Source organism: Fukomys damarensis, unplaced genomic scaffold (genome assembly GCF_012274545.1).
Source record: "Fukomys damarensis isolate Sample0158 unplaced genomic scaffold, DMR_v1.0_HiC HiC_scaffold_13, whole genome shotgun sequence".
Taxonomy (NCBI): domain Eukaryota; kingdom Metazoa; phylum Chordata; class Mammalia; order Rodentia; family Bathyergidae; genus Fukomys; species Fukomys damarensis.
This window is the reverse complement of record NW_022900925.1, coordinates 2,021,180-2,047,558: the sequence shown is the minus strand read 5'-3', so window position 1 is coordinate 2,047,558 and position 26,379 is coordinate 2,021,180. Positions and strand designations below refer to the sequence as shown.

The 26,379-nt window shown below is 38.5% G+C and overlaps 2 protein-coding genes across 15 annotated transcripts in view; one reads left to right on the top strand and one right to left on the bottom strand.

Annotated features, from left to right (window-relative positions):
• The window catches only part of Ncor1 (nuclear receptor corepressor 1), a 154,183-nt gene that overhangs the window by 118,670 nt on the left and 9,134 nt on the right, over positions 1 to 26,379 (top strand). For 7 of the 14 annotated variants that reach the window (XM_010611539.3, XM_019205696.2, XM_019205699.2 and 4 more), the window contains 16 exons: positions 430 to 598; positions 2,378 to 2,518; positions 4,105 to 4,188; positions 4,959 to 5,215; positions 5,748 to 6,108; positions 8,690 to 8,917; positions 11,190 to 11,399; positions 11,863 to 12,012; positions 12,337 to 12,474; positions 14,961 to 15,126; positions 15,474 to 15,967; positions 18,735 to 18,863; positions 19,541 to 19,698; positions 19,810 to 20,033; positions 22,824 to 22,967; positions 24,741 to 24,883. In XM_010611539.3, the coding sequence (XP_010609841.1) occupies positions 430 to 598; positions 2,378 to 2,518; positions 4,105 to 4,188; positions 4,959 to 5,215; positions 5,748 to 6,108; positions 8,690 to 8,917; positions 11,190 to 11,399; positions 11,863 to 12,012; positions 12,337 to 12,474; positions 14,961 to 15,126; positions 15,474 to 15,967; positions 18,735 to 18,863; positions 19,541 to 19,698; positions 19,810 to 20,033; positions 22,824 to 22,967; positions 24,741 to 24,883 (3,196 nt within the window). The remainder of the gene's footprint in view (positions 1 to 429; positions 599 to 2,377; positions 2,519 to 4,104; positions 4,189 to 4,958; positions 5,216 to 5,747; positions 6,109 to 8,689; positions 8,918 to 11,189; positions 11,400 to 11,862; positions 12,013 to 12,336; positions 12,475 to 14,960; positions 15,127 to 15,473; positions 15,968 to 18,734; positions 18,864 to 19,540; positions 19,699 to 19,809; positions 20,034 to 22,823; positions 22,968 to 24,740; positions 24,884 to 26,379) is intronic. The other 7 variants (XM_019205709.2, XM_019205710.2, XM_019205694.2 and 4 more) reach the window with 4 other exon arrangements.
• Positions 22,028 to 26,379, bottom strand: part of Ttc19 (tetratricopeptide repeat domain 19) — a 37,008-nt gene continuing 32,656 nt past the window's right edge. The window contains exon 11 of the transcript XR_004516932.1: positions 22,028 to 22,637. The gene's annotated coding sequence lies outside the window, so the exon portion shown is untranslated. The remainder of the gene's footprint in view (positions 22,638 to 26,379) is intronic.

Here is a 26,379-nt window from a genome sequence, read left to right as displayed (position 1 = left end):
CTAACATTTTTTTATTTTTGTTTTTGTTTTTTGCGGTACTGGGGATTGAACTCAGGAACTTATGCTTTGAGGCAGTTGCAGTGCCGCTGAGTTAAATCCCCGATTCCCACCTAGCATTGTTTTAAGAAGTTTTTATGGTTCAAGAATGAAGGTACAGGATTTCTTTATATTTATAAATATTAAATGTCTGATTTCTTTTTGTGGGGTACCGGAGATCGAACTAGGGCCCTTGTGCTTGCAAGGCAGGCGGCAGAACCACTGAGCTAAATCCCTGGCCCTAAATGTCTGGTTTCTTTTCATGGACTCATGCTCTCTTTGAAGATACAAATCTGGCTCTCAGCATAGTAGGTTAAACTTTCAGAGTATCTTTCTTGTACCTCTTCCTGCCCTAAGTGACTCTTTCGGTTCCTGTGTTTGATTTGATGGCAGGGGACCCCAGCTCTGTCCCAGGCTGGCATACCAACTGAGGCTTTGGTGAAGGGATCCATTTGTAGGATGTCCATTGAAGAGAGCAGTCCTGAAAAGGGCAGAGAGGAAGCTGCATCCAAAGGCCATGTCATTTATGAAGGCAAAAGTGGACACATCTTATCATACGATAGTAAGTATTGTGGGTATGCAATGAATCCAATCTTGTAATAAGCACAGAGACTCTGGCTTTCTCACATTCTTGCCCTGAGGAAGTCAGTTTACCTTTACTGAATGTATTTTCTTTCAGTGAAAGGGTTAATAATGCCTCTTTAATGAAGTATATGAAAACTCTATTGAGATAGTATAGAGTTGTTAACAGTGCTGAGCCCCTAGGAAGTGTCATGTAAGTGGTAGCTAATATCACTGACTAGTCATTAGACTAGGGGGGAAAATCTTCATTAGACTTAATGAAATCTTTTTTTCTTTCTTTCTTTTAATGAGATTAATACTGTATGAGGCAAGAATTGGGAAGTAGATGATTTGATAATCATGGAAAGAATTTTAAAATTCTCAGTTTATTGTAATGTCTTTATGCATATATGTAAACATTTTCTTTAGATGTATTATATTTTCCCTTTAGTGTTACTTTATGATTATGATTCAAATGTGATGTTAATATTAGCCAAAGGACTTAGTCTGAGTTCTCATTCATGACTTATTGTGACCTTAGTCACAAGCTATATGTCTTCTTTCTCTTCAAATACAAAGAGATAAAGTTGTGCATAGTACCAGCTGCTATAAAAAGCATGGTTACTTTCTTATTTCCTTCCCTTTTTAAAAAACACTTCTGGTGTATTTCAATTCATAGTTTGTTTTGGGGGCAGGAAGAGAGAAACTAATTTGTATTAATCAAGCCAGAAATCTATACATCTTTCCCATCTGCTTCTTTTCTTCTTTCCATAGTCAGCAAATCAGAGTCATTTCTGTTCTATTTCATGTGGTCCCTGGAATATATCTGTTACTCTGTATTCCTCTCTCCCACTGGAATCTTTCATCTGGACAGTTCAGTGGCTGCCTCATCTAATCTCCCTGTCTTCAGTCATACCCATATTCAAAGCTACACGTGGCCTTGCTTCATTGCTCTCCATTGCCCTTGCCCTCCGTTGGCTCCATCACTTTTCCATGATGTACTTTCTGATTACTGCTATAGATGGTTTCCTTCCAACTTTTTCTTTCACCCCTCTGTGCCATCCCCCTCCTGACTCCATTCTTAGCAGTCACCATATACTGAAGTTCCTGTAATGTACCATACTCTATTACCTTCAGGTCTTTGTGTTCACCATCCCTTCTGCCTGTACTCCTTTGTCTTTTACTTGAGCAATTCTTACCTATTCTTTGGTTCTCAGCTTACATAGTATTTTTTTCTGGGCAAACTTATCTGAACTTGCAGGCTGCAGGTTTCTCTCACAGCACCTCACAACACATTGTATTTCTCCATCACACAGTAACAGTAACAGTATATTAAATTATCTGTAACCACCATTGAGTAAGTTTTATGAGGAAAGTTAATTTTTTAACCTTAACTGCAATCCTAGCTTAAACTTGGCACACTATAGTTATTGGATGAATACATTAGAATTAATGAAAACATTTTCATGAATGCCAGTCAAAGGCACAGATATGTATGTATGTGCATATATATATGATTATAGTATATTTTCATCTTTTTTTTTTTAAGGACTGTGAAATTAAGATAATTTATTTACTAAATATGGTAGATCAGGCTGGGGATTTAGCTTAGTGGTTCTGCTAAGGTCCCGAGTTCGATCCCTAGTACCAAAACACAAAATAAAAAACTTGTCCAAACAGTGCTGGGGCTCAAACTCAGGACTGCTCTTGTGCGGCAGGTGGTGGAAACTCTGATCTAAATCCCTGGCTGTCTGAGCATTCTTGTTTCTATATTCTGTAGATATCAAGAATGCCCGAGAAGGGACTAGGAGTCCAAGAACCACTCACGAAATCAGTTTAAAAAGAAGCTATGAATCAGCAGAAGGAAATATAAAACAAGGAATATCAATGAGGGAGTCTCCTGTATCAGCACCATTAGAGGGTAAAGTGTTTTTCCATAACTTTATTTGGATATATTTAATTTTGTATAGTAAGTTTACATTGTTGAATTAAGTTTTTCTAGTCTCATTTCTTCCTAAAATTTATATTAATGTAATTTAAAATTTATATTATTATTATTATATCTATAAATCAGAAGGCACACAACAATGAAGTAAAAATTGAATATAAGCATCACAGGTAACTGTTAGCTAATTGACTACCCATAAAATATGTAGATTACCTCCTTTTGGAGTTTAAGAATGTAAAATTAATAAAGGTGAGTGTGGTGGTACATGCCTGTAACCTCAGGTATTTGGGAGGCCTAAGGGGGAAGGTCTTGAGTTGAAGGCTAGCCTGGGCAATTTAGCAAGACCTTGTTTTAAAGGAAAACAAAATAAGCAGTAACAAATTTAAAATTTATCATGAAAACTTTTTTTTGTTTTAATTTTGAGGCAGATATAAAATGATGTCTAATGAATAAAGACAAATTTTAATTCTAGCCTTACTCTTTTCTAGTAGATTTCTCTGTGTCCATTACTACTTCTGTAAATTAAGGGATTGTATCCACCATTGCATAAGGATTAAAGACAGACAGGTCTCCAACTTCATACTGATCTAGTTACATACTACATTCAGATGATCAGTATGGTTTGGTTTGGTTTCACTTGGTTACGTTAACGACTTACGTTCTTTAAATCTCTACTTTTCCCAGCTAATTTTAATCTATGTGGAATACTAAAAGCAGGATAAGTCCTATGTAACATTCTATGAGCTGGATTTTCACTATATTAAAAAACAAATATCATTTACCTTTACTTTAGGGTAAATATATATGGTTATTTTCAACCTCTGATTCATATTTATTGACAATATAATGTGAAAGTTTTTTTTTTTTTTTTTTTGACAAGGTATCACTCTATATAGTCCAGGCTGGCCGTGAACTCACTATGTAGTCCAGAGTGGCCTCCAATTTGTGCCGGGTTTTTTGCCTCAGCCTCCCAAGTGCTGGGATTATAGGCATGTGCCACTGCACCTGGCTAATGTAAAATTTCTTAAGAGGTTATTTATAACTCTTCATTTAGATTTGTGTGTTTCCCTGTATTTTCTGTATTTGTTGTTGTTACTGTTAAATTTCACATTTTCCCTTTATCCCAGGTGTAATTCAGGACTAAGCAATGATTTTTCAATCCTGTCTGACTTTGATAAAGAATTGGGATTTTAGATTTAGCTTCAAAGTTTGTCTTTTTTGATCTGTAACTAGGAGCCTTCTCTGGCCATTTTGTATTTATGAAAATGTTTCTGAAGAACTATGTGATGTCATATTAAATATTTCTCACTTTTATTTTTTTCTGTGATAATATTATTCTGCTAAGTATACAAATTTAAAGTGACATCCCTTCTTCCATAGAGCCTTTATCAAAAAATATACTCTTAAGAAAGTATATATTGGGCTGGGGATTTAGCTCAGTGGTGCTGTGCCTGCCTTGCCAAGTGCGAAGTCCTAAGTTTGATTCCCAGTATCAAAAAAGGAAGTATATGTGAATCGCCATATACTTATATTTAATGGTTGAATTTCTTTTTCCAAAGGGCTGATATGCCGAGCACTACCCAGAGGGAGCCCTCATTCTGACCTCAAAGAAAGGACTGTGCTGTCTGGCTCCATCATGCAGGGTAAACTTTCTGTTTATTGTGCCCTTTTATTTTTAACTGCCTTGGTGGCAAAGTGTTTTGCCACTAATTGGCAAAGCATGAAACCTGCTTTTCAAGATTTTTTTACCTTTTCAGTTATTAAGTTTTAACTATAACTTTTCCATCTCTGTGCTATAATATATCTTCTTGGAAGATGATCCCACCTAATCTTAAAACTTAGAGATGTCTGTACTCTATATGAACTGTTCTGTGACTGTGACAAATGTTTTATTGTATCTTGAATATCTGTACAAAATAATAATTGATGAATACCGTTTCGAGGATTTATACATAGAATATTGATTAGAAACTGCAAGATGCCAAGGCATTGCTTTTTTTTTTTTTTTTTTTTTTTTTTGGTACTTGTGATCAAACTGGGGTCCTTGTGCTTGCAAGGCAGGCTGCGGAACCACTGAGCTAAATCCCTGGCCCTTGCTTTTTATATTTTTAAAAATTGGGTAAAATATATATGTTAGAATTTATTGTGTTGACCATTTTTAAGAGTATAATTCAGTTGCTGGGCATGGTGGTTCACGCCTGTAATCCTAGCAGTTGGGAGGCTGAGGCAGGAGGTTGTTGTGAGTTCGGGACCAGCTTGGGCTACATAGTGAGTTCCAGGTCAGTCTCAACTACATAGTGAGACCCTGTCTCAAAAAAAAACCAAACCAAACAAAAAGAGTATAATTCAGTGGTGTTTTTATCCAACTCTTAGCATTATTTTAATAACTGCGTTTTCTGGATTCTTTTTGAAGGCACACCAAGAGCCACAACTGAAAGCTTTGAAGATGGCCTTAAGTATCCCAAACAGATTAAAAGGGAAAGTCCTCCCATACGCGCGTTTGAAGGTGCCATTACCAAAGGAAAACCATATGATGGCATCACCACCATCAAGGAAATGGGGCGTTCCATTCATGAAATTCCACGGCAAGATATTCTAACTCAGGAAAGCCGAAAAACTCCAGAAGTGGTCCAGAGCACGAGGCCAATAATTGAGGGTTCTATTTCCCAGGTAACTAGATCATGGCTCTTTTTGTCAGCAATCCTGTTTTAGACATATATGAATCATTTTAAGGGTATTATTTAATAGCTGTAAGTATTTCTTATTGTGTCAGAACTCTTGGAAGTAAACATGAAAGTTTTACGTATTCCACATCATCAGCTTTTGCTTTTTTTGTTTGTTTGTTTTTGGGTTTTGGTGTTTTGAGACAGGGTCTCACTATGTAATTGTGACTGACCTGGAACTCACTGTGTAGCCCAGGCTGGTCTCGAACTCACAACAATTCTCCTGCCTCAGTCTCCCAAGTGCTGGGATTGCAGGCGTGTGTGCCACCACACCTGGCTCACTTTTTTTTTTTTTTTTAAATCCATACTATGGAGTGAATAAAGTGGGAAGGAAGTCAGGATCCTTGAGTTGTGAGACATCCACACAGACTGCAAATGTCACAACCTTGGCAAAGTGTACCGCGGGCCAGATGTAGACCCCTAATGGAATGAAATCCAGATGATGTAGTTACCGACAATGTTTGTTTCTTTTCCTTTAGGGCACACCAATAAAGTTTGACAACAACTCAGGTCAATCTGCCATCAAACACAATGTCAAATCCTTAATAACGGGGCCCAGCAAACTACCCCGTGGAATGCCCCCACTTGAAATTGTACCAGAAAGCATAAAAGTGGTGGAACGAGGAAAATATGAGGATGTGAAAGCAGGCGAGTCAGTACGTTCCCGGCACACATCAGTGGTGAGCTCTGGCCCCTCTGTCCTCAGGTCCACACTTCATGAGGCACCCAAAGCACAGCTGAGCCCGGGAATTTATGATGACAGCAGTGCTCGGAGGACCCCTGTGAGTTATCAAAATACCATGTCCAGAGGTTCACCCATGATGAACAGAACCTCTGACGGTATGTATCTTCGTTACCTGGTCCAGTCATTTTTACTGGGTCTTTACCTCTGGCAAATAAATACAAAATGTGGTGGCGCACACCTGTAACCCTAGCACTCGGGATGCTGAGGCAGGAGGATCGCTGTGAGTTTGAGACCAGCCTGGGCTCCATACTGAGTTCCAGGTCAATCTCAACTACATAGTGAGACCTGTCTCAAAAAACCAAAAGCAAAGACGTACAGGTTGGGCTTGATACTAGGCCTGTAGAAAGCTACTGGTTTAAAATAGGCATAAATTTATAGAAAGCACCGGTATTTAAATAAGTGCAGGTTTGATGACATTTCAAAGTTCTTTAGAGTATATTTAGAGTAGGTTTTCAGCATATTGTTTTAGGTCTTTCTTTGGATTTATTTTGCTGTTTTCTAGTGAAAGTGTAGTATGATAGTTGAAAGTTTAGGCTCTGGAACAAGTCTCCTTAGGCTGAAATTAAAGCTCTTACTGTATAAGCTTAGACAAATTAGCTTTTAACTTTTCTTATCCATAAAATGATAATGCACTACTGAAACCTGCCTGCATTCTTGTGAAGATAGAACAAGTTAGAAGAACTTAGGATAGTACCTAGTATATACAAAGGATTCGATAAATGTAAACTGTTCTTACTGTTTTCATTATAACCTTGTGGTGTAAGCAACTGTGTCACTAAGGGAAGAGTGATTAATTTTTTTACCAAATGGCTGAGACTCTTAAATATGTATTCACTTATTTTTTAATTTTATTGTCATATGGAGTTATTGAGGACTCATATGCACATTCCTGGGAGGGTAGTGAAATGTACAGTGAACAGTATTTTGGGGAGAGAGGAGCAGCCAGGAGGAGGAGGAAGTAAAATGCTTGGGTATGAATAGGAGGATTACACCGAGCCTTTTGGCTCTCGTTTGGAAAGACAGCTACTCTGCAGGGAAGAAAGGTACTATACAGTGGAGCAAGTTTGGACATGGAAGGAGTTGTGATAAACTACTGGTATTTCTTGGTTTTGACTGGCAGATTTGTTTGATCATGGCAAAAAGCACTATCAAAATTTTAGTAATTAGATGGTTGTGGTGACTGCACAACATCATGCGTGTACTGAATGCCACTGAATTCTACTTTTAAAAACTGCATGTTTGGCTAGGTGTGGTGGCACACACTTGTACTCCCTGTACTTGGGAGGCTGAGGCAGGAGGAATGCCATGAATTGACAGCTAGCCTGGGCTACATAGTAAGTTCATATCCAGCCTGAACTACATAGCAAGATCTGTCTGAAAATAAATAAACATATGTTTATTTATTTACTCTGTGTGTGTGGTAGGGTTATAGGGAATTGAATCCAGGGCATTTGCACTGGGATTTCCAACACTTTTAATTTTTTATTTGAGACAGGGTCTCTGTGACTCTCTTTAGTTGCCCAGGCTGGGCTTGAGTTTGTAAACTGCCTGCCTCAGCCTTCCACGGAGCTGGGATTACAGATATGTGCCATCCTGATTGGTTTAAAATCACACTTTTTTGTGTGAGACAGGGTCTCACTATGTAGTTGAGACTGACCTAGAACTCACTATACAGCCCAGGCTGGTCTCAAACTCACAGCGATCCTCCTGCCTCAGCCTCCTGAGTGCTGGGATTACTGGCATGCACCACTACACCCAGCAATGATACATTTTTATTTTACCACAGGATGTTTGTTGTAAAGAGCTTGGATATGATAAGCAAGGATGAGGCATTCTCACCATTTTGAATAATATCATTTAGAAAAGAAGCTAGAGTAGGGAGAAAAAAAGATGTTTGTTGAGCTGGATGTTGTTGAAGTAATGAGAAAGTCATTTAAGAGCAGAGCAAAGAAAATCATTAGTGTAGCCCGTGATTGGCAGGTAGCGAGGTGGTTGGGAAACACAGGTAATGAGAGGAACCTGAGGATTGCTACAGGTGGAAACAAAAGAATTTAGAATGTAATGCCATGCAGAAAATAAAGTCATTTGAAATGGAACTTAATTAACTTCATAATCTAATCATAAGATGGAATAGTACCAGTGGGATTTTTCCAAAGAGGACAGTCTCCTCCAGGTTGCAAGGCTTCCTACTATTTTCTTACACTTGCCTATTCTGCAAAGTTGAATATTATGTACTTAGGAGAAAGAAAATCAAATTGTGTATGTGTGTGTGTCTGTATGTGTGTGTGTGTGTGTATATACACACACACATACAATATATATATATATATTGTGTATATATATTGTTATATATACAATATATATATAATTGAGAAATGAATAAATATGATCACACTTTGCTTATCTTTCTTTTTTTATTTTTAAAATTTATTTATTAATCAGAGACAGAGACACTGGGGATTGAACCCAGGGCCTTTGCACTGAACTACACATCCCAGCCCTTCTTATTTATTAGTATTATTTTTTTGAAGACAGGGCGTCACTAACTTGGTCATAGTGGACTCAAACTTTCAGTCTTCCTGCCAGGCTCCCCAGAGTGCTGGGATTACAACATGTGTCACCACAGGTGGCCTACAGTTTTCTTAAGAATTTTTGGCATCGGCTTTTTTTTTCCAGTTACGATTTCTTCTAGCAAGTCTGCCAATCATGAAAGGAAGTCGACACTGACCCCTACTCAGAGGGAAAGTATATCAGCCAAATCTCCAGTGCCTGGGGTGGATCCTGTTGTGAGCCACAGCCCATTTGATCCCCATCACAGGGGCAGCACTGCGGGAGAGGTTTATCGGAGCCACCTTCCCACACACTTGGATCCAGCCATGCCTTTTCACAGGGCTCTGGATCCTGGTAAGCATGACATGTATTAACAATCTGTGGCAGAGAAATAATATATCTGTGTGACTTTTAAACTTTCAATTATAGTTCAATATGCAGATAACTGTACATGTACAGCCCAGTAAATTTTGGCAAACGGAACACTCCATGTTTCTAGCACCCAAATCAAGAAATAAAAAATTTCCAGCACCCTTTAAAGAACTAAAAATACTATAGTAAGTACCTGAAAAGCCATGTTATTCAATGGTAATTGGTGAAGCTAATTAAAAAAGTGGGTAAATGTAAGGAATTACTTTTAAATGACAGGCACATCTTAAATATGCTAATTGACAATAGAAAGATATTTGTTTATCTAAGTCTTGATCTGAGTTCCAGATTTGGCTTTACTTTTTTTAAGTGAAGCTAGAATTGAAAGGTAGTGTCAAGTAATCCAAATATAGAATCTTTGTAGGTTTTTGTCCAGTCCTTTAAAATTGTGGAGTGCACACCTGATTGAACTGTTACATTGAGTCTTCCCAAAGCAACCAACTTAATTTTCAGAGAAACAACTCTTTTCTTTTCTCTTTCTTTGATTTCTAGAGTATTTCGTTAGCGATATGATTTAGTGACAAGTACAACTGGACGAAATTTGCCAGCACACCCCTCTCATGTTGGTGGACATGGTCCTGGTAGATACAGAAATGTTTAGGTTACCAGAGAATGGTCTGTGTTGGCCTAGAGCAACAATTCTGTGCAGTGAGAGGAGTTGTCATATCTCGGTTCTTTGCCGGCTTTTCCTCATGGGGCCTGCTCCGTGCTTCTTGCTGCTGCCAGCTGAGCCTCAGTCACATATATGTGTTGCCTACTCAGACCTCTACATCCATTTCTTGTCACATCCTGTGAATTGAAATCAGAACACAGAATACTTGTATCTTACCTGGGAAAGCAGTTTCTCATGATTAGTTCATATTGCTTGAAAAATAAGTTTCAGAGGAGCCCAAACGTGGTGTATAGTCCCTAACATTACAATGAGTCATTCCTCTTTGGAGTTTTAAGCTTTGTATTGGTGTAAAAGTGATAGCGATCAGTAGAAACTAGTTCACATTGTGAGTTTGGGTCTTTTCTGAGGCTGGTGACATGGTGCATTCCTCTCACTATGCTGGGCAGTAGGAGTGAGCCGCAGCTCCTGGTGAGCCCTGCAGTCCCAAGGGAGAACACCAGTACTGGTTTTTTGGGTTTTTTTGGCACTTACAAAGCAGACTGCAGAATCACTGAGCTAAATCCCTGGCCCCTACCAGTGCTGTAGACTGCTGTTATTTGTTAAAATATCCAGTAGGTTGTGTATTTAGTGCTTTTTCTTCCTTGTTTGTTTTTTGAGGCAGAGTCTTACTATATTGTCCAGGCTGGCCTTGAACTCACAGCAGTCCCGCTTAGCCTCCCAAATGCTGGGATTACAGACATGTACTATCATGCCTGGTCATTCTCAACTTAAGATATTTTCAGTTTGTAGTGGTGGGTTTATTGGATATAACCCTATCTTAAGTCCAGGATCATTTGTAATTTGGGGGCTGTCTCCTGCGCTGAGATGGACAGAGTCAACTGACAAATGTTGTGACTTCAAGTTTGTGATGAAGGGGAAACAAACATTCTGGAAAATATATCAATGTATTTTCTAGGGAGAATATACACATATAAAATTATTCACTAAAGTTCTTAGAATTGTTTATAATTTCTGTGTAGTGTCTGATAGCTCTTTAGTTTGTAGCAGTTGCATGTGCCTGTCCTTTTGTTGCTGAGCTGGATTATAAATATTTTGAAGCGAGAGATAGTGTTTTTTTACCATACTTAACCCTTCATCATGTTCTAGCCAAAGGATTGCCAAAACTATTGCTAATGTAGGCCAGTTCTTACTGCCACTTTTTTCTGAAAATAAAGTTTCAGTAGAAGACAGCCATGCCCATTTGTTTATCAGTATTTTGTTTTGTACTATAGTGAAGAGGTGAGTAGCTGAAACAGATGCTATATGGCCCACAAAGCCTAAAACATTAATATGTGACCCTTTACAGAAGAAGTTGGGCAGTGGATTCCGAACACTGGTGCTAATTAAAATACTTGTAGACTAATCATTTTTACCAACAGCAAAGTAAAGTTGCTGTGTCAAAAAGTGTTTTCATATATATATTTCTCTTTGGTTGTATTTGAATAATCAGTACTACAAAACTGATTTTAATTTCATACAGTTGAAAATATAACACTTCAGGTGAAAACATAATATTTAATGCTTTTCTCTCATTCTCTCTCTCAGCAGCTGCTGCATACCTGTTTCAGAGACAACTTTCACCAACTCCAGGCTACCCAAGTCAGTATCAACTTTATGCAATGGAGAACACAAGACAGACAATCCTAAATGATTATATTACCTCACAACAGATGCAAGTGAACTTGCGCCCAGATGTTGCCAGAGGGCTTTCACCACGAGAGCAGCCCCTGGGTCTCCCGTACCCAGCAACAAGAGGTGTGTGTTTTTGCTGTTTAGATTTTTTAGAATTTATTATGTTTACTTAGTAATTAATACATACTTGTTGCATGGATGATGGAAGGAAAGAAAAGAAGGCTGTATACTTCTTATCACAGACTTTAGCCCTTGAAAGCAACAAAGTAGTGTACTGAGAGAAGGTGTTTTGTGGACACTGAAATAACTAAAGTAAATCATTGTGCCATATATGTGAAATCCATGTTTTAGAGTTTGCTGTCTTTAACCTACTATATCTTGAGGTTAGTGATGTGGAGCACAATGTCTGATTTCCTTCTCTTGATTCAAGACAGTCTCAAAAAGTAATGATGACCTTAGATATTTTTATTTATACCATATACAAATAATCGTTGGGTATGTACAGATGGACAAGACCCACAAGCTGTGTATAATTCTGTACTTTTAGAGTAAAACTTAACATAAAGTATATTTGTCTTTTGAATAGGAATTATTGACCTAACCAATATGCCTCCAGCAATTTTGGTGCCTCATCCAGGAGGAACAAGCACTCCTCCCATGGACAGAATCACTTATATTCCTGGTACACAGATTACCTTTCCTCCCAGGCCATACAACTCTGCTTCTATGTCTCCAGGTAAGATGCTGCAGTCCTACACGTTGCTAATAGGACCAACTTGCTTAGAATTTTACAACATAAACTTTGAAGGTGTTTTGGGCAGTTTGTCCCGTTTGGTGTTCTATTTTTCACTTAACATTTTCAGTAGTTCCTATGTTCTAGTTGTGACTAGATAACTGAAACCCTAAAAGATTATGTAGTGTTCCAGTTGTTACCCAAAAGTCTTAAACTTCCTACATTCCAAATTTGGAACTTTTTGGAAAAAACTTCACATGAATTTTTAAAATTATACCTGATAGGTTGATATTTTATCTTTAATTTGCAAATTCATGTATTTTACAGGGCACTCAACACATCTTGCAGCAGCTGCAAGCGCAGAGAGGGAGAGAGAGCGTGAGAGGGAGCGTGAACGGGAGCGGGAGAAGGAGCGGGAGCGGGAGCGGATTGCTGTGGCTTCCTCTGACCTCTACTTGCGTCCAGGTCAGTGAGAGACAGCTCTTACCTCCTAGAGACAGGTCTTGGTAATCTAGTGTGGTGGAACATTGTGCTTGATGCTGTGGGCTAAACAGCAATTCCAAGATGACAAGTTATTACAGGCCTCAAGTAAAATGCAGGTGTAAGTGCTATAGAGGTTGGGATGAGAGAGATGAATTTTAGAAAAAAGACCTTTCGGGGCTGGGCATTTAACTCAGTGGTGCTGCCACCTGCCTTGCAAGCATGAGGACCCAAGTTCGATCCCTGGTACCAAAAAAAAGAAGAGCTTTCCGTGATTAAGATGTTATTTTGATTGTCCCTGGAGATCCTGGACACACGGCTGTCAAAGCTGAAAGAAGTGTTTGAGCAAAAGCTTTGGCTGGGAAAGTGTATCTGAACTCCAGTTTCAAGAGGGAATGGAAAGTATGGGTAGAAGGTTTGGGGGCGTCTTGAATTATAATGAAGTACTGGCATTCTCAGACATTATCAGAAGGCCATTTACACAACAGTGACAAGTGGGCATGGGCTGGTACCAAGAGGCCAATGAAACTCTCAGTAGTTCATATGCATGCTAATGGCAGCTTAAAAACATTCTGATAGTGACCAGAAAGGAACTTCTGGGAAGAATATGAAGACATTTAACAACAGCTGTGTATGGGAAATGAGGTGGAAATGATTGGTATGAAATCAAGATAGAGCAGGAAAAATAAAAAGCACAATTTGTGCAAGCAAAGGCATAATGATTTTTATGTTGGATTAACTTAATCTGACATATTTGGGCCATCTGTTACTTGTGTCACCCCCTCACACATACACACACGTTTAATTAAACCAGACCATTTGCTTTCTTCATATTGTCAGATTCACTGATCTGGCACTCAGGAAAAAAGAGCTTGGAGATGCTGACTGATTCAAAAAAGTTGAAACTCTGGCTTGAGTGAGATTTCCAAGGGCAAGAGTGTGAAAAGAGGAGTAAGGTAGTCCCAGAAGTTTCCAGAATGTAGGCGGAGGCAAAAGGAAGTAGAGAGGTTTGCAGTGGTAGGTACAAAATTGGAGGCAGTGACAGGAGAGTGTCCCATTCCTGTTTTTATGCAAACAACCCTTTGAAATTAATCTGTATGGCAAAAATGTAAGGAGCCCAAAAACTAGTTACATATTTGATCTGTTTTTTTTTTTGTTTTTTTTTTTTCTTTTTGGTACCGGGGATTGAACTCAGGTCCTTGCACTTGTGAGGCAGGCGGTGGAACCACTGAGCAAAATCCCCTGCCCCTGTTCTTTATTATTCTTGACAAGTTATCGTAAACACTTCAATGATTGCAAAGGGTAGACATGTTTAGGTATAACCTTTTATGTATAGAAAATAAAAATCACTAGGTATTTGACAGTAGGAAATACTTCAATTGTGAGTTAACACCATAAGAGTCCATGTGTATCATATTTAAAAAATGAAGATAATTTAATCAAAGAAAGCTGCATACAAATGACTCATACCTGGTGGATTTTTAAAATGTTTCCTCCACTGGTGTACGAAATGCAGACTTGTAAAGACAATAAAATACCTTTTTCTTCATTAGATTTTTTTTTTTTTTTTGGTACCAGGGATTGAACTCGGGTCCTTGCACTTGCAAGGCAGGCCACTGAACCGCTGAGCTAAATCCCCGGCCCTTCATTAGATATTTTAAAAGACTAAGAAATTTTTTGTTGTAGCAGCTGAATAGACATAGTCACATTAGTAGTAGTCATGTTAATTGGTAAATATACTGGGTTTTTTTAGAGATACAAATTTAAATGCTATTTGATTAGTATTTGTACTTCAAGGATTATATCCTACAAAAATACATAAACTGATATAAGTGATCAGAAGGAAGAAAATTGCTGAAGAACCTGGCTAAAATGATACTTTGAGAATAAGAGTATGTGCTGAAATTGTTTTTATGAGGGCAAAGAACAAGGTTGAAAGTTGGCACGAGGGCACAGAATTAGAGGTAGAAAACAAAGTGAGGAGAGAATATGAAAGTTCAAGGCCTCTGACTAAAGGACTTCTGATCAAGTTCAAGCTCTCTCTTATGGGAGAGCTAAAATTAAGTGAACAAAGTTCTTCATTGTTGGTGCTATTTTTGTTTCTCTCTGTAATCAAGATTGGGACTAATCACAAAAAGGGAAGAGACAGTAAATAATTGATTTTGCAAGTTACTAGTAGGTTTTATTGAACCCCTCCCCACCAACTGGGAATTGAACACAGGACCTTGAGCTTGCCAGGCAGGTGTGGTGCCACTGCCCTGGCCCTTTTATTGCATATTTATGAAAACTTAGAAAACATTTTTCTAGAAAGGCCAGAAAAAATGTCAAGTTTCTTGTTTTATTTATTTATTTTTTTCCCTATTTAGGAATATTAGGAAATTACCAGCCCATAAATGTTGCTGCCTTTTATCTCTGGCTACTTCTTTATTTCTTTATCTTTCTTCCTTAAAACTTTTTTGTTGTTCCCTTAGGCACAGAACAGCCTGGCCGACCTGGCAGTCATGGATATGTTCGCTCCCCTTCCCCTTCAGTAAGAACTCAGGAGGCAATGTTGCAACAGAGGCCCAGTGTTTTCCAGGGAACCAATGGAACCAGTGTAATCACACCTTTGGATCCAACTGCTCAGCTGCGAATCATGTCAGTGTTTTGTATACTTTGTTTTTGTTTGTTTGTTTTTGAGACTCACTATGTAGCTCAGGATGGTCTCAAACTCCTGGCAATCCTCTTGCCTCAGCCTCATGAGGGCAGGGAGTACAGATGTGTACCACCACACCTGGTTCTTAAGTGTTTTGAGCCCCCCAAAACTACCAGTTTCTTACATGTACTGTATGTTTTGTTTTGAAGTGTGACTGCAATATTTAACACAGTCATAATTTTCTATCCACTAATCTTTTTTGTTCTTCAATTTATCCTTTCATCTCTCCACCCCAGCCCCAGTAAATGATCTTCCCTTCACTAGAGCTGTGATTTGGTTTTATTTACAGGCCACTCCCTGCTGGGGGCCCTTCAATAAGCCAAGGCCTGCCAGCTTCCCGTTACAACACTGCTGCGGATGCCCTCGCTGCTCTTGTGGATGCTGCAGCTTCTGCACCACAGATGGATGTTTCCAAAACAAAAGAGAGTAAGCATGAAGCTGCCAGGTTAGAAGAAAATTTGAGAAGCAGGTCAGCAGCAGTTAGTGACCAACAGCAGCTAGAGCAGAAAAGCCTGGAGGTGGAGAAGAGATCTGTTCAGTGTCTGTACACTTCTTCAGCCTTTCCAAGTGGCAAGCCCCAGTCTCATGCTTCAGTAGTGTATTCTGAGGCTGGGAAAGATAAAGGGCCTCCTCCAAAATCCAGATATGAGGAAGAGCTAAGAACTCGAGGGAAGACTACCATTACTGCAGCTAACTTCATAGACGTGATCATCACCCGGCAAATTGCCTCGGACAAGGATGCAAGGGAACGTGGCTCTCAAAGTTCAGACTCATCTAGTAGCTGTATGTATCTCAATCTGAGTTTCACAATGTGATATCTAAGTAAAGAATTACTTTATTCTTTAGGTAAAGCACAATTCTATGGTATAAAGCAATTCTAATGCTTGACATTAAATGTAAGAGGAAGTTTTTTGGTTTATTAGTGCAAAAATGTATTTTCTAAAAGGTGATTTAAATATCTTGTTTGCTAAGTATAAGCTTATTGATGTATTTTCCACAAGAAAGCTACATCTTTTATAGAACCAAAGGTGTAATGTGTTTAGATATAAGCAGAGCATTTTCACATATTTAGGCATTTGAAGTATGAAAGATGTACCATTGAGCCTGGCCTTACTGAGGTATAATTTCTCAGGAAATATTTGGTAGGACATGGTTCACTGTTTAGGGTGACCCCTCAAAGTCTCATATCCTTTAAATTTCTAAAATTTCTAGATTATTAAAAAGGAAGGCAACCTTATTATTGGTAATTGGTATTTACTTTGCACCTTTTTGGATTTTGACCCAGTCTGATTAGTCATGGTGATATGTGCTATACAAGTAAAAATTCATAAATCTCCCACTAAAATGCTAGAAAAGTTCCTCTTTAAAAATGTCTTCTTTAGCTGGTTGTGGTAGTACACCCCTGTAATTCAGGCACTTGAGAGGCTGAGGCAGGAGAATTGCCATGAGTTTGAGGGCAGAGTCTCATAGCAAGACTCTGTCTCCAAAAAATAAATAATAAATAAAAATGTCTTTTTTACCATTTCCTAAATTCTGTATAGAATTCCAGAAAAATAAATTCCAGGTATTTAAGCAAGCAGCTATTAGTACTTGAAGTAATATTAATTATGTAGTCTTCTCTGTTATCTCCGTTACAGAAACTGAGTAATAGTGGAGATAATGAAAAGAGTGATTTTTTTCCTTTTTTGGTACAGGGGATTGAACTCAGGACCTTGCCCTTGTGAGGCAGGCGTGATGCACTGAGCTAAATTCCTGGCCCTGATAAGAATAATTTCTTCTACATCAGTATGCAATTTGTAGTTCTTATCTCCAAATATCTACTTGTAGAATTGTAACTTATTTGGTCCATATCTTCCCAGTGCTGAGAGTTAGAAGGAAGCAATTTAGTGTATAATGTAGAAGAGATTTCCTTTTAACTTGGGATTTGGAAAATCTACACTAAAATAGGGTATTCAACATGCAGAAAATTGCTGCCTAAGGAATAGGTTAATTGTATGATTAGGTGTTTTGTAGTGGAGACACCAGCACACATGGTAACCTCACCTGGGCTTATCGAATGAGGTAGCAGGTAGGTTGCCAAATCACCAGATTAAAACACGTATTTTTCAGTTTGCATGATAAACCAAACCTTGCTCTAGGAACCTGATTTTTCAGCAGGTCTGAAAATAAAAATTACTGTTCTTTTCTGAGTGTTCATGTTTTTATATACAGTTGCCTTTTTTTTTTCTTTGCCCTTGCAAGGCAGGCCACCAAACCACTGAGCTAAATCCCCGGCCCATACAGTTGCCATTTTTTATCACTGGACAGTAAGTTATGTCAAGTCCAAAGGCTATCAACAGTTATATAGATGGTTTCCAGTTTGACTCTGGAGAGCCTTTCTCACCATGGGAAAAGCACATTGCTTCACTTTGTCCATGTCTTCAAGAGCAATGTGAACACAGACCAGTATCAGACTTTCTGTTGACAGAATATTATTGTCAGCAGATTTAGGATGTTGGTTTAGGAGCACTGTTAACAAAACTTGCAAATTAGTATGAATTGCTTAAATTATAGTCTTATTCTAGTTCCTCAGTGATTATTCCATCCTGTTTATCAGGTTTCTCTTCTTCTGAACCCAGGTAATTAGTATCCCTGACCTGTTTGGGGACAAAAGGGTCGGGCAGTAGAGGAGCAGGAGGTGGTAGCAGAGTAGTAGAGCCTGTCCTAATCTTTTGTATGTGTCCAGCCAGGGTCATAAACCCTTTTCTCTGACTCTTTGGTATACTTGTAGATGTAAAGAGCTCTCTCTTGATTCTGAAGGTTCCTAAGCAGGTTAGACCTGTACCTAGTTCCCAGCTCTGAGCCTATGGTAGGACTACGAAAAGATGCCTATGCCTCCTCTGCATAGCACCCCCAAGTTTTCTTGCGAACTGCAGCTTACAGAGGTTCTTCTCTCACGCGAGTAATGTCTGTTGGTTGATAATCATCCCTTTCTGTGAATTTACTTCCATTCCCTATTATTTCTGTTTATTTTCACAGGGCAGAAAAATTATTTGGGGTAATTTTTTGTCAGCAATACTCCAAAACAGAAAGTCAGTGTACAGTGTTACATAACCTATAGCTCTAAAATCATTATGGCAGTGAAGCAGGTTTATAGCCTCAAACTTTTTGTACAGATTGTCCCTGCAAATTGGAATTATTGAAATCAATCAACTATTGGGATCTACTTTTTCATTTGTTTATCTTCTCTGATGAGTGATTTCATAGTGATTTCTTTTCCAGCTCCCAAGAGAATATCACAAATTTGTTCTCTATTTTGTCTCATCTCACTGCTTATTATGGGCTTTTAAATAAAGACCTTAGGAGTCCACAGTTTTAGAAAACACTGTACCTACTGAGATTAAAGACACAGGGTACCTCTGATGCCAGTGTGTTTGTAAGTTTTATCATTAACGTGAATGCCATTGAATATTTCTGATAACTCAGAAGCTAAAGTATGAAAATACATTTGAAGAAGTTCTTTTGAAACTTTTCATGGATTCACTTTAAAATAAGACTTCTTTTCTTGAAGTATCTTCTCATAGGTATGAAACACCTAGTGATGCTATTGAGGTGATAAGTCCTGCCAGCTCACCTGCACCGCCCCAGGAAAAACTACAGGCCTACCAGCCGGAAATTGTTAAGGCGAATCAAACAGAAAGTATGTCTGTTTTAGCCTTTGTTTACATGTTTTCATTTTCATTTGCTTATTGTCTGTCATGTTAAGAAGTAGCTTGTTTTTTTTAAGGTAATCCTATGAGTCTGCTTAAAAAAAATATATAAAATTGCAGTAATAAAAGCAACTTTTTTTTGGCTCTGGGAATTGAACCTATGATTTCACATGTTAGGCAAGCATTCTTCCTATGAGGTATATCCCCCTGCATCCCCCAAAAAGCAGTTTTTACAGTACTGGGGACCAACCCAGGGCCTTTGTACTAAACTACATCTCAAAGCCCTTCCTAAGCTCCAGGATGAGCTCTAATTGGCAGTCCTCCTGCCTCAGACTCCTAGTGTGCTGGGATTACAGGCATGAACCATCACAACCAAATGAAAAAACAGCTTTTAATTATTATTTTTTTATAGCTGAATGATACAGAAAATAATTGATAATTTTCTTTGCTTACCTCTACATTCATTTTACTAATCCTCAGACTTCCATTGGTGAATATTGTTTGCTTCAGAATTGATATTACGTTCTGTATTTAGAATTCATACAGTATTGTTCATACAGTATTGTTCATACATGTTGTTCTGAATTATGTTTACTCTTTGATGAGTGAAAGATGAGTGAAAGATGGGGGTGTCTCTGGAGTACAATGGCTGTCTGTTCTTTCCTAGATGAACCTAACAGACAGTATGAAGGGTCATTGCATCACTATCGACCTCAGCAAGAATCGCCATCTCCACAACAGCAGCTGCCCTCTTCTTCACAGGCAGATGGGATGGGGCAGGTGCCCAGGACCCATCGTTTGATCACACTTGCTGATCACATCTGTGTAAGCTTTTTATTATTATTATTTTGATTATGCACAAACCATATTTCATATACAAAGTTAAAACCATGGGGATACATACTGAGTTTAATCAATTCCTTTTCTCATTCACAGCAAATTATCACACAAGATTTTGCTAGAAATCAAGTTTCCTCGCAGCCTCCCCAACAGCCTCCTACTTCTACATTCCAAAATTCACCATCAGCTTTGGTGTCTACACCTGTCAGGGCTAAAACATCAAGTCGCTACAGCCCAGAATCACAATCTCAGTCTGTCCTCCATCAAAGACCAGGTTCCAGAGTCTCTCCAGAAAATCTTGTGGACAAATCCCGGGGAAGGTATGGTCTTTATTCTGAACTGTATGTAAAATGCCAAACATTAAAACAGCTGGAAAATAATCTGCAAGATAGGGGACTAATTTCTTACACAAGTTAATTTGCGTTTGTTCCCTGGAAAGAGTGAATTGGGATTATTTTCCTCTGTATATTCTTAGAATGTCCACTGTCTGGGCATTGGGGACTATCTTTTTAGTGCATATTCAAAAACTGGTTGTATTATTTGTGAGTTACATAGTACTTTGGTTGTAATTTAGGAATGATTAAGTGCTCCTTCAGATTCATCTCTCAAGTTGGGTGGTATGGTACATGATATGATATCTGCAGTCCCAGCTGCATGAGAAGCTGAGGTAGGATGATCATGAGTTTGAGGCAGTGTAGTAAGATCCTGTCTCACAAACAAAAGGTAAATCATCTGTCAGTGTTCATCTTCCAGTGGTTTCTTTTGGGCCAGCAATACTAAACCTTTAGGATGGTGACATTAAATAAAGGAAAGTGAGGCCACATAGGCATCATGAGAAGAGGCATTTTATATGGGTGAAGTATCTGATAAAGAATATTTTCTAACCCAATATTCTGTGCTTTGACTGAAAATAAGAGGCAGGGCTGGGAATTTAGCTCAGTGCTGCCACCACCTGCCTTGCAAGGGCAAGGACCCAAGTTCGAGCCCCAGTACAAAAAAAAAAAGAAGAGGCAGGGTTTCTAGTTCAGAATGGTAGATTAAATTTCTGCAAATGTTAAATTACAGTTATATAGCACAAAGAGTTAATTCATAAGAAAGCCAAAAATGAGCATAAAATAACTGAACAAACATTTTGGCAAGTACCTAGATAACACAGAAGAGAAGTAGATGAACAAAAGGAGTAGAAGTCATCTCAGAGCATGAAAAGGAAAAATCTGCAGCAGAAATGATTATCCAGCCTGCATACAAACCCCTCAAAGTTAGCAAAGAACAGAAATAATAATATATTTTATGAAACTTTTAAAACAGTTTATTGCAGAAAATTTCAAACATACACACAAGTAGAATAGTACAGTGCCCTATACAGGGGTATTTTGAAGCAAAACTGGATGCTATTAAGGACAGGATGGAAACCTGTTTATTCTCTTTAAAAAAAGAAACTACAGTTATTAAAGCAATTTGCAGTCACTGTTGATTCCTCATAATATTTTGAGCAGTTGATGGCATTTATGAAAAAGAATCTATTTGCTTTTGCACTTATAATTTCTATTATCACTATACCTGTGCATCAGAATGAAGAATTACATTTCTTTCATTGGTTTTAATAAAATTACCTGGAATTATAGTTTAAGTTGTTCATATAATCTATGAGAACAGTTTTTCTGTAGTTCTAGAATAGGATGTAAATGCTATGTTGCATATAAATGGCTGAAAGGTATTGGGACGTGGAGGGTAGACAGTGAAGAGAAGTAAAACAGCATGTGTGCCAGTTCACTTTTCAAAAAAAGATAACTGACATATGTTAGTATACTTTTTTCCCCCCTTGGTATGGGGGATCAAACTCAGGACCTTGTGTTTGTGAGGCAGGTGCAGTGCCACTGAACTAAATGGCTGGTCTGTACCCCCCGCCTTTTTGAGACAGAGTCTCACTATGTAGTTATATAGTTCAGGTTGCCCTGGAAATCACCGGCTGGTCTCAAATTTGCAGTGATCCTCCTGCCTCAGCCTCCCAAGTGCTGGGATTATAGGTGTGTGCCACCATGCCGAGCTGGCCTGTATTACTCTTGAAATTAAGTCATTCTAGATCTTTCTCAAAACCTGTTTGTGGGGGCTGCAGGGTCACCTCTTGATTGAGCCAACACGAATACTGGCTAACAACAGATAAACGAAAGGTTGAAATAGGCAAAGTGTAGTGAAGTTAAATCATTGTTTGTATCTTTAATGGAAGAGAATTGATACTGTATCAAGTTTGATAAATTAAAAAGTAAATGTGTGGGGCCAGGTACTTAGCTCAGTGGTTCCGCTGCCTGCCTCACAAGCACAAGGTTCCGAGTTCGATCCCCAGTACCAAAAAACAAACAAAAAAACACATTAAAAGTGTAAGATTATAGTTTCAGAAGTAAATACCAAGGGAACTAAAAACAACTGCCAAAAATTAAGACTTGGAACTGATTTGGAAAGGAAAAAATCAAATAATGTGCTTAACTATAGTAGTAATTAATGCAGATATTAAAAGTTAGGTGGTGCTTGGTGTGCGTAATCTGTAAGTCATATGTTTAGGGGGAGAGGTTCTAAACAGTATTTATCTCACATTATCCTTACCAGTATGGTATCCACAGGAAAAACATGAAATTGCAGAGAACCTTTCTGCTTAAATGGTTTAACTAGAGGCTATGTTGGCTCACTGGACAAAAAAACTCCTTATGGGTCATTTTAATACTTAAGTTCTTAATAGAGAAATTACTTAATGAGGAAAGACCTGGTAGCTTATGAGTTAAAATAAGCAGTGAAACCCTTGAGGGTTCACCTGCACCACTGGCCAAAGGGTCAGATGGAGCCTGATGTTGAAGTATTCTACACATGAAGCTTTAGAATGGGGAGCTTCTGCCACTGTATCCTTCTTGCACACTGTGATGTGACTCCATCTGTGGAGAGAGCAGCAGGAACTATTTTTGATGACTAGGTATATAGCAAGTGCCTAAGTCAAGTTTTTTGTTTTTTGTTTTTTTTGTCAGAGAAATTGGCAGCCTTTGCTCCTCCTGAATGTCATGAGTTAAGTTTGTTTAGGGTGAGCTCTCGTGGAACAAAATCTAATTTACATGTTACAACAGCAGGCCTGGAAAATCTCCAGAGAGGAGTCATGTCTCTTCAGAGCCCTACGAGCCCATCTCCCCACCCCAGGTTCCAGTTGTGCATGAGAAACAGGACAGCATGCTGCTCTTGTCGCAGAGGGGCGTGGAGCCTACAGAGCAGAGGTAAGGAGAGCACTTCTAGCCATAGCTCTTGCTTTTGGGGTTAGGCTTACTTAGTGCCTTGAAACTTTCTTTCAGTCACTGTGTTTTTCTTTTGTGTAAGAATGGGACTCTCAGGGAACCATTTAGTCCAGTGACCATTTTCTCAGTGAACTAATAATGCTAGTGGATTTTAGCAAAAATATATTTAAATAAAGAAAAATTGTTCATTATTATTATTGTACTGGGGATCAAACTCGGGACCTTATGCTTGCAAAGCAGGCAATTATTCGTGAAATTAAGTTCTTTTAGATCTTTTCTGAAACCTGTTTTGCAGGGACTGCAAGGTCACCCCTTGACTGATCCAGTACTATACTAGCTCATGAAACAGATCTGCTTTATATAGTTTTATCTATCTCTGTATGACATTCACTGGTCCCCTCTGTTTGTTCACTCTCCATATTTCCCCGGAGTGGTTTGTCTCAAACTCACTTCAAGTCAACACTAAGTGACTAGTATGGCATTGGGGTTCCCTCAGGACCAGGTTTATGCAGTTTTATTTCCTACTACTTAACCCTTATGCTGTACTCTGTTCTCTGAATTCCTTTGCATTCTGTTTCTCCCCAGTGCTTTGAGGTAAATGTGATTGGCCCACGGTCAGGCTGATAGAACAAGAAGAGTGCAGTTTTAAAGCAAGGTCTTAACTTCACAGTGTCGCTGCATTTCTTAGAATGTATAATTTTTTTTTTAATCACTCCTCTCCCACCCCCGAGTTCAGAACCTTGTACTTGCCAGGCAGGCACAGCACCACTGAGCTATATCCTCAGGCCATAATTATTTTATTGTCTATATTCTTAAGCAACCAAATAAATATTGCTATCTTGAATGAAATGAAGAAGGAAATTTAGTTTTGGAGAGGGAATGAATATTAAATGTAATTATTTACATTATTGCCCTTGAGAACATCAATGTTTTGAGACCAGGAACTATGTCTTAACTCGTTTTTCTATCACATTAATTCTTTCTTGGCAGATAATGTTTTTTGTTTGAATCCACATGACCAGCTTTGGTTATCAACTGCTTTCCTTCCATACATTCTCTATTACTAGCTTTAGCTCTAGCTAGAACTTTTGGTTGCCTTGAGCTAACTGCATTAATATTGGAAGCTGCCAGTGAAATATAAAATCCTTTGCATTAATCTCAGCTCACCTGATAACTGGCTTGAAATGACTATAAAAAATTAATTGCTTAGGTAGGAACTCTACCTACTTTATAGGCAAGTATAAGTTGTAACTTTGGTGTACTGAATTAATTTTTTGATTCTGCTGGAATGGTTAATCATAAATAGTTCATGTTGCCAAGCACAGTGGCACACACCCACAATCCAAGCATTCAGCAGGCTGAGGTAGGAGAATCGCCATGAGTTCAAGACTAGTCTGAACTACATAGCAAGACTTTGTCTCAAAAGAAAAAATGATAATGTCGTTAAGCATAAAGCATCATGATAAGCTGTCTCTTTGTATTCATTTGCTGCTTGTTCTTGCCTCAAGAATTTCTATTCTCAGTTTTTGCCATTTTAATCTTAACTTTATGATATCATATTTGAGGACTAAAGTTATTTGACCATAACCCTAAATGATATACTAACTGGATTACAGTAGCATGGTCTTTCTAAAGGTTGTAACCACAAACGTAAGATTGGGAGGCAATAATTTCCAAGCAGTCTATGACTTATCATCCACTGCAATGTTCCCAGTAAGTACATGATTATAATAGATTGAACTGTGTTCCTAACAGGAATGATTCCCGCTCACCAGGGAGTATCAGCTACTTGCCTTCATTCTTCACCAAGCTTGAAAACACATCACCCATGGTTAAATCAAAGAAGCAGGAGATTTTTCGTAAGTTGAACTCCTCTGGTGGAGGTGACTCTGATATGGGTAAGTGGGATTTCATGAACCCCAAATGGAACATAAATTAATACTGCCATTCTTGCCTCTCTTGTAATCTTTGAGTGTGAAGGCTCCCATGATGCATTTACCCAATACATCTGACCTAAAGTTCCTTCCCAGTGTCTGCCAGTTCACAAAGAGTAGTCCTATTCAGGGAGCAGAAACTTGTTCCTCTTTAAAGCTGTCCATTTTCCTTGGGAACTAATGTTAGGACACTTCGTGTGTTATGTGGGGCTAGCTGGATTCACTCTGTAGTTTTTTCTTTTTGAACCCATTAGTTTTAGTCTTCTCTATTTGAACTGTCTCCACATGACCTTTCACACATTTGATGGCATGTGTTTCGTGAATCTTCTTGTCTCTGTAAATATCCCATTTTGTCAGTGGCTCCTCATGTCCTTGTTCTGAGTACCTCTCCCATGTCAACTGCTCTCCACCAAGTAATACAAATAGTGTGATATATCCTAAATTTGTCATTATTTTAAGGTACCCTAAGATTGTATTACCTTTTTTCTGCCAACCTAAACACTTAAGTTATAGTGCACCTGGTATAAATATAGATATCAAGGACTCCTGGTGGGCTACTCTTAATCTGTACCTCCCCTTTTCTCTGCTTTTGCAATTACCAGTCCCAAAGACAGGACAAGACAATATGTACTTATTCCATTCCAACTACTTTTTCTGCCAGTGTCTATTTAGATCAATTTAGTTGTTCAGCATTCACATTCAACACAGAATTAGCATCAATCATAATAGTAGTGAAAGGTTAACTGACATTCACTGTGCTAGACATCATTCTAAATATATACATTTGTACATTCATTTAACCTCACAACAACCCTACGTGCTACATTTAATTATCTCCATTTTGTAGATGAGGAAACTGAGACTCAGAGAGGTTTAATTGGCACAGGTTACATAACTAGTAAGTAGTGGGGCTGTGGTTCAAACCCAGGCATTCTGATTCCAGAGTCTATGCTTCACAGTGACGTACTAACTGCCGTCTAACAATTCTGTACTCTCAGCATCCTTAGCCAGGTTATTGGTAAATACCCAGTAAAGCTCTAGGGGGGAGACCTTTCCTTTGGACTAATGTGCACGTGTTCCTCAGAACTCTTCCCATACTGTTAACTCAGCATGGCCACTTGTATGATCCGCCAGTCCAGTTACATCCAGTGATAGTCTAGGTCTACCTCTGTCTACTTTGTCTTTTCCTTTCTTCCTTCTTCCTCTCCTTTCTTCCCCTCCCCCTTTTCTTTCTTTTTTTTTTTTTTAACCTGATATGTCATCTACTCTTCTGATGCTGTCAAAAGAAATGCCAGGTGGATGTGTATTTGGGTTTCTGCCACTTTGTGATTAATAATAGTTGAACATCAAAGAGAAAAAAGTATGAGCCCAGTATCACTTGTTTGTAAACTCATTTAACTCTTAACTTGATTTGCCTTTTTAAAGGACAACAAAGAATCTTTTTTTTTTTTTTTTTTTTT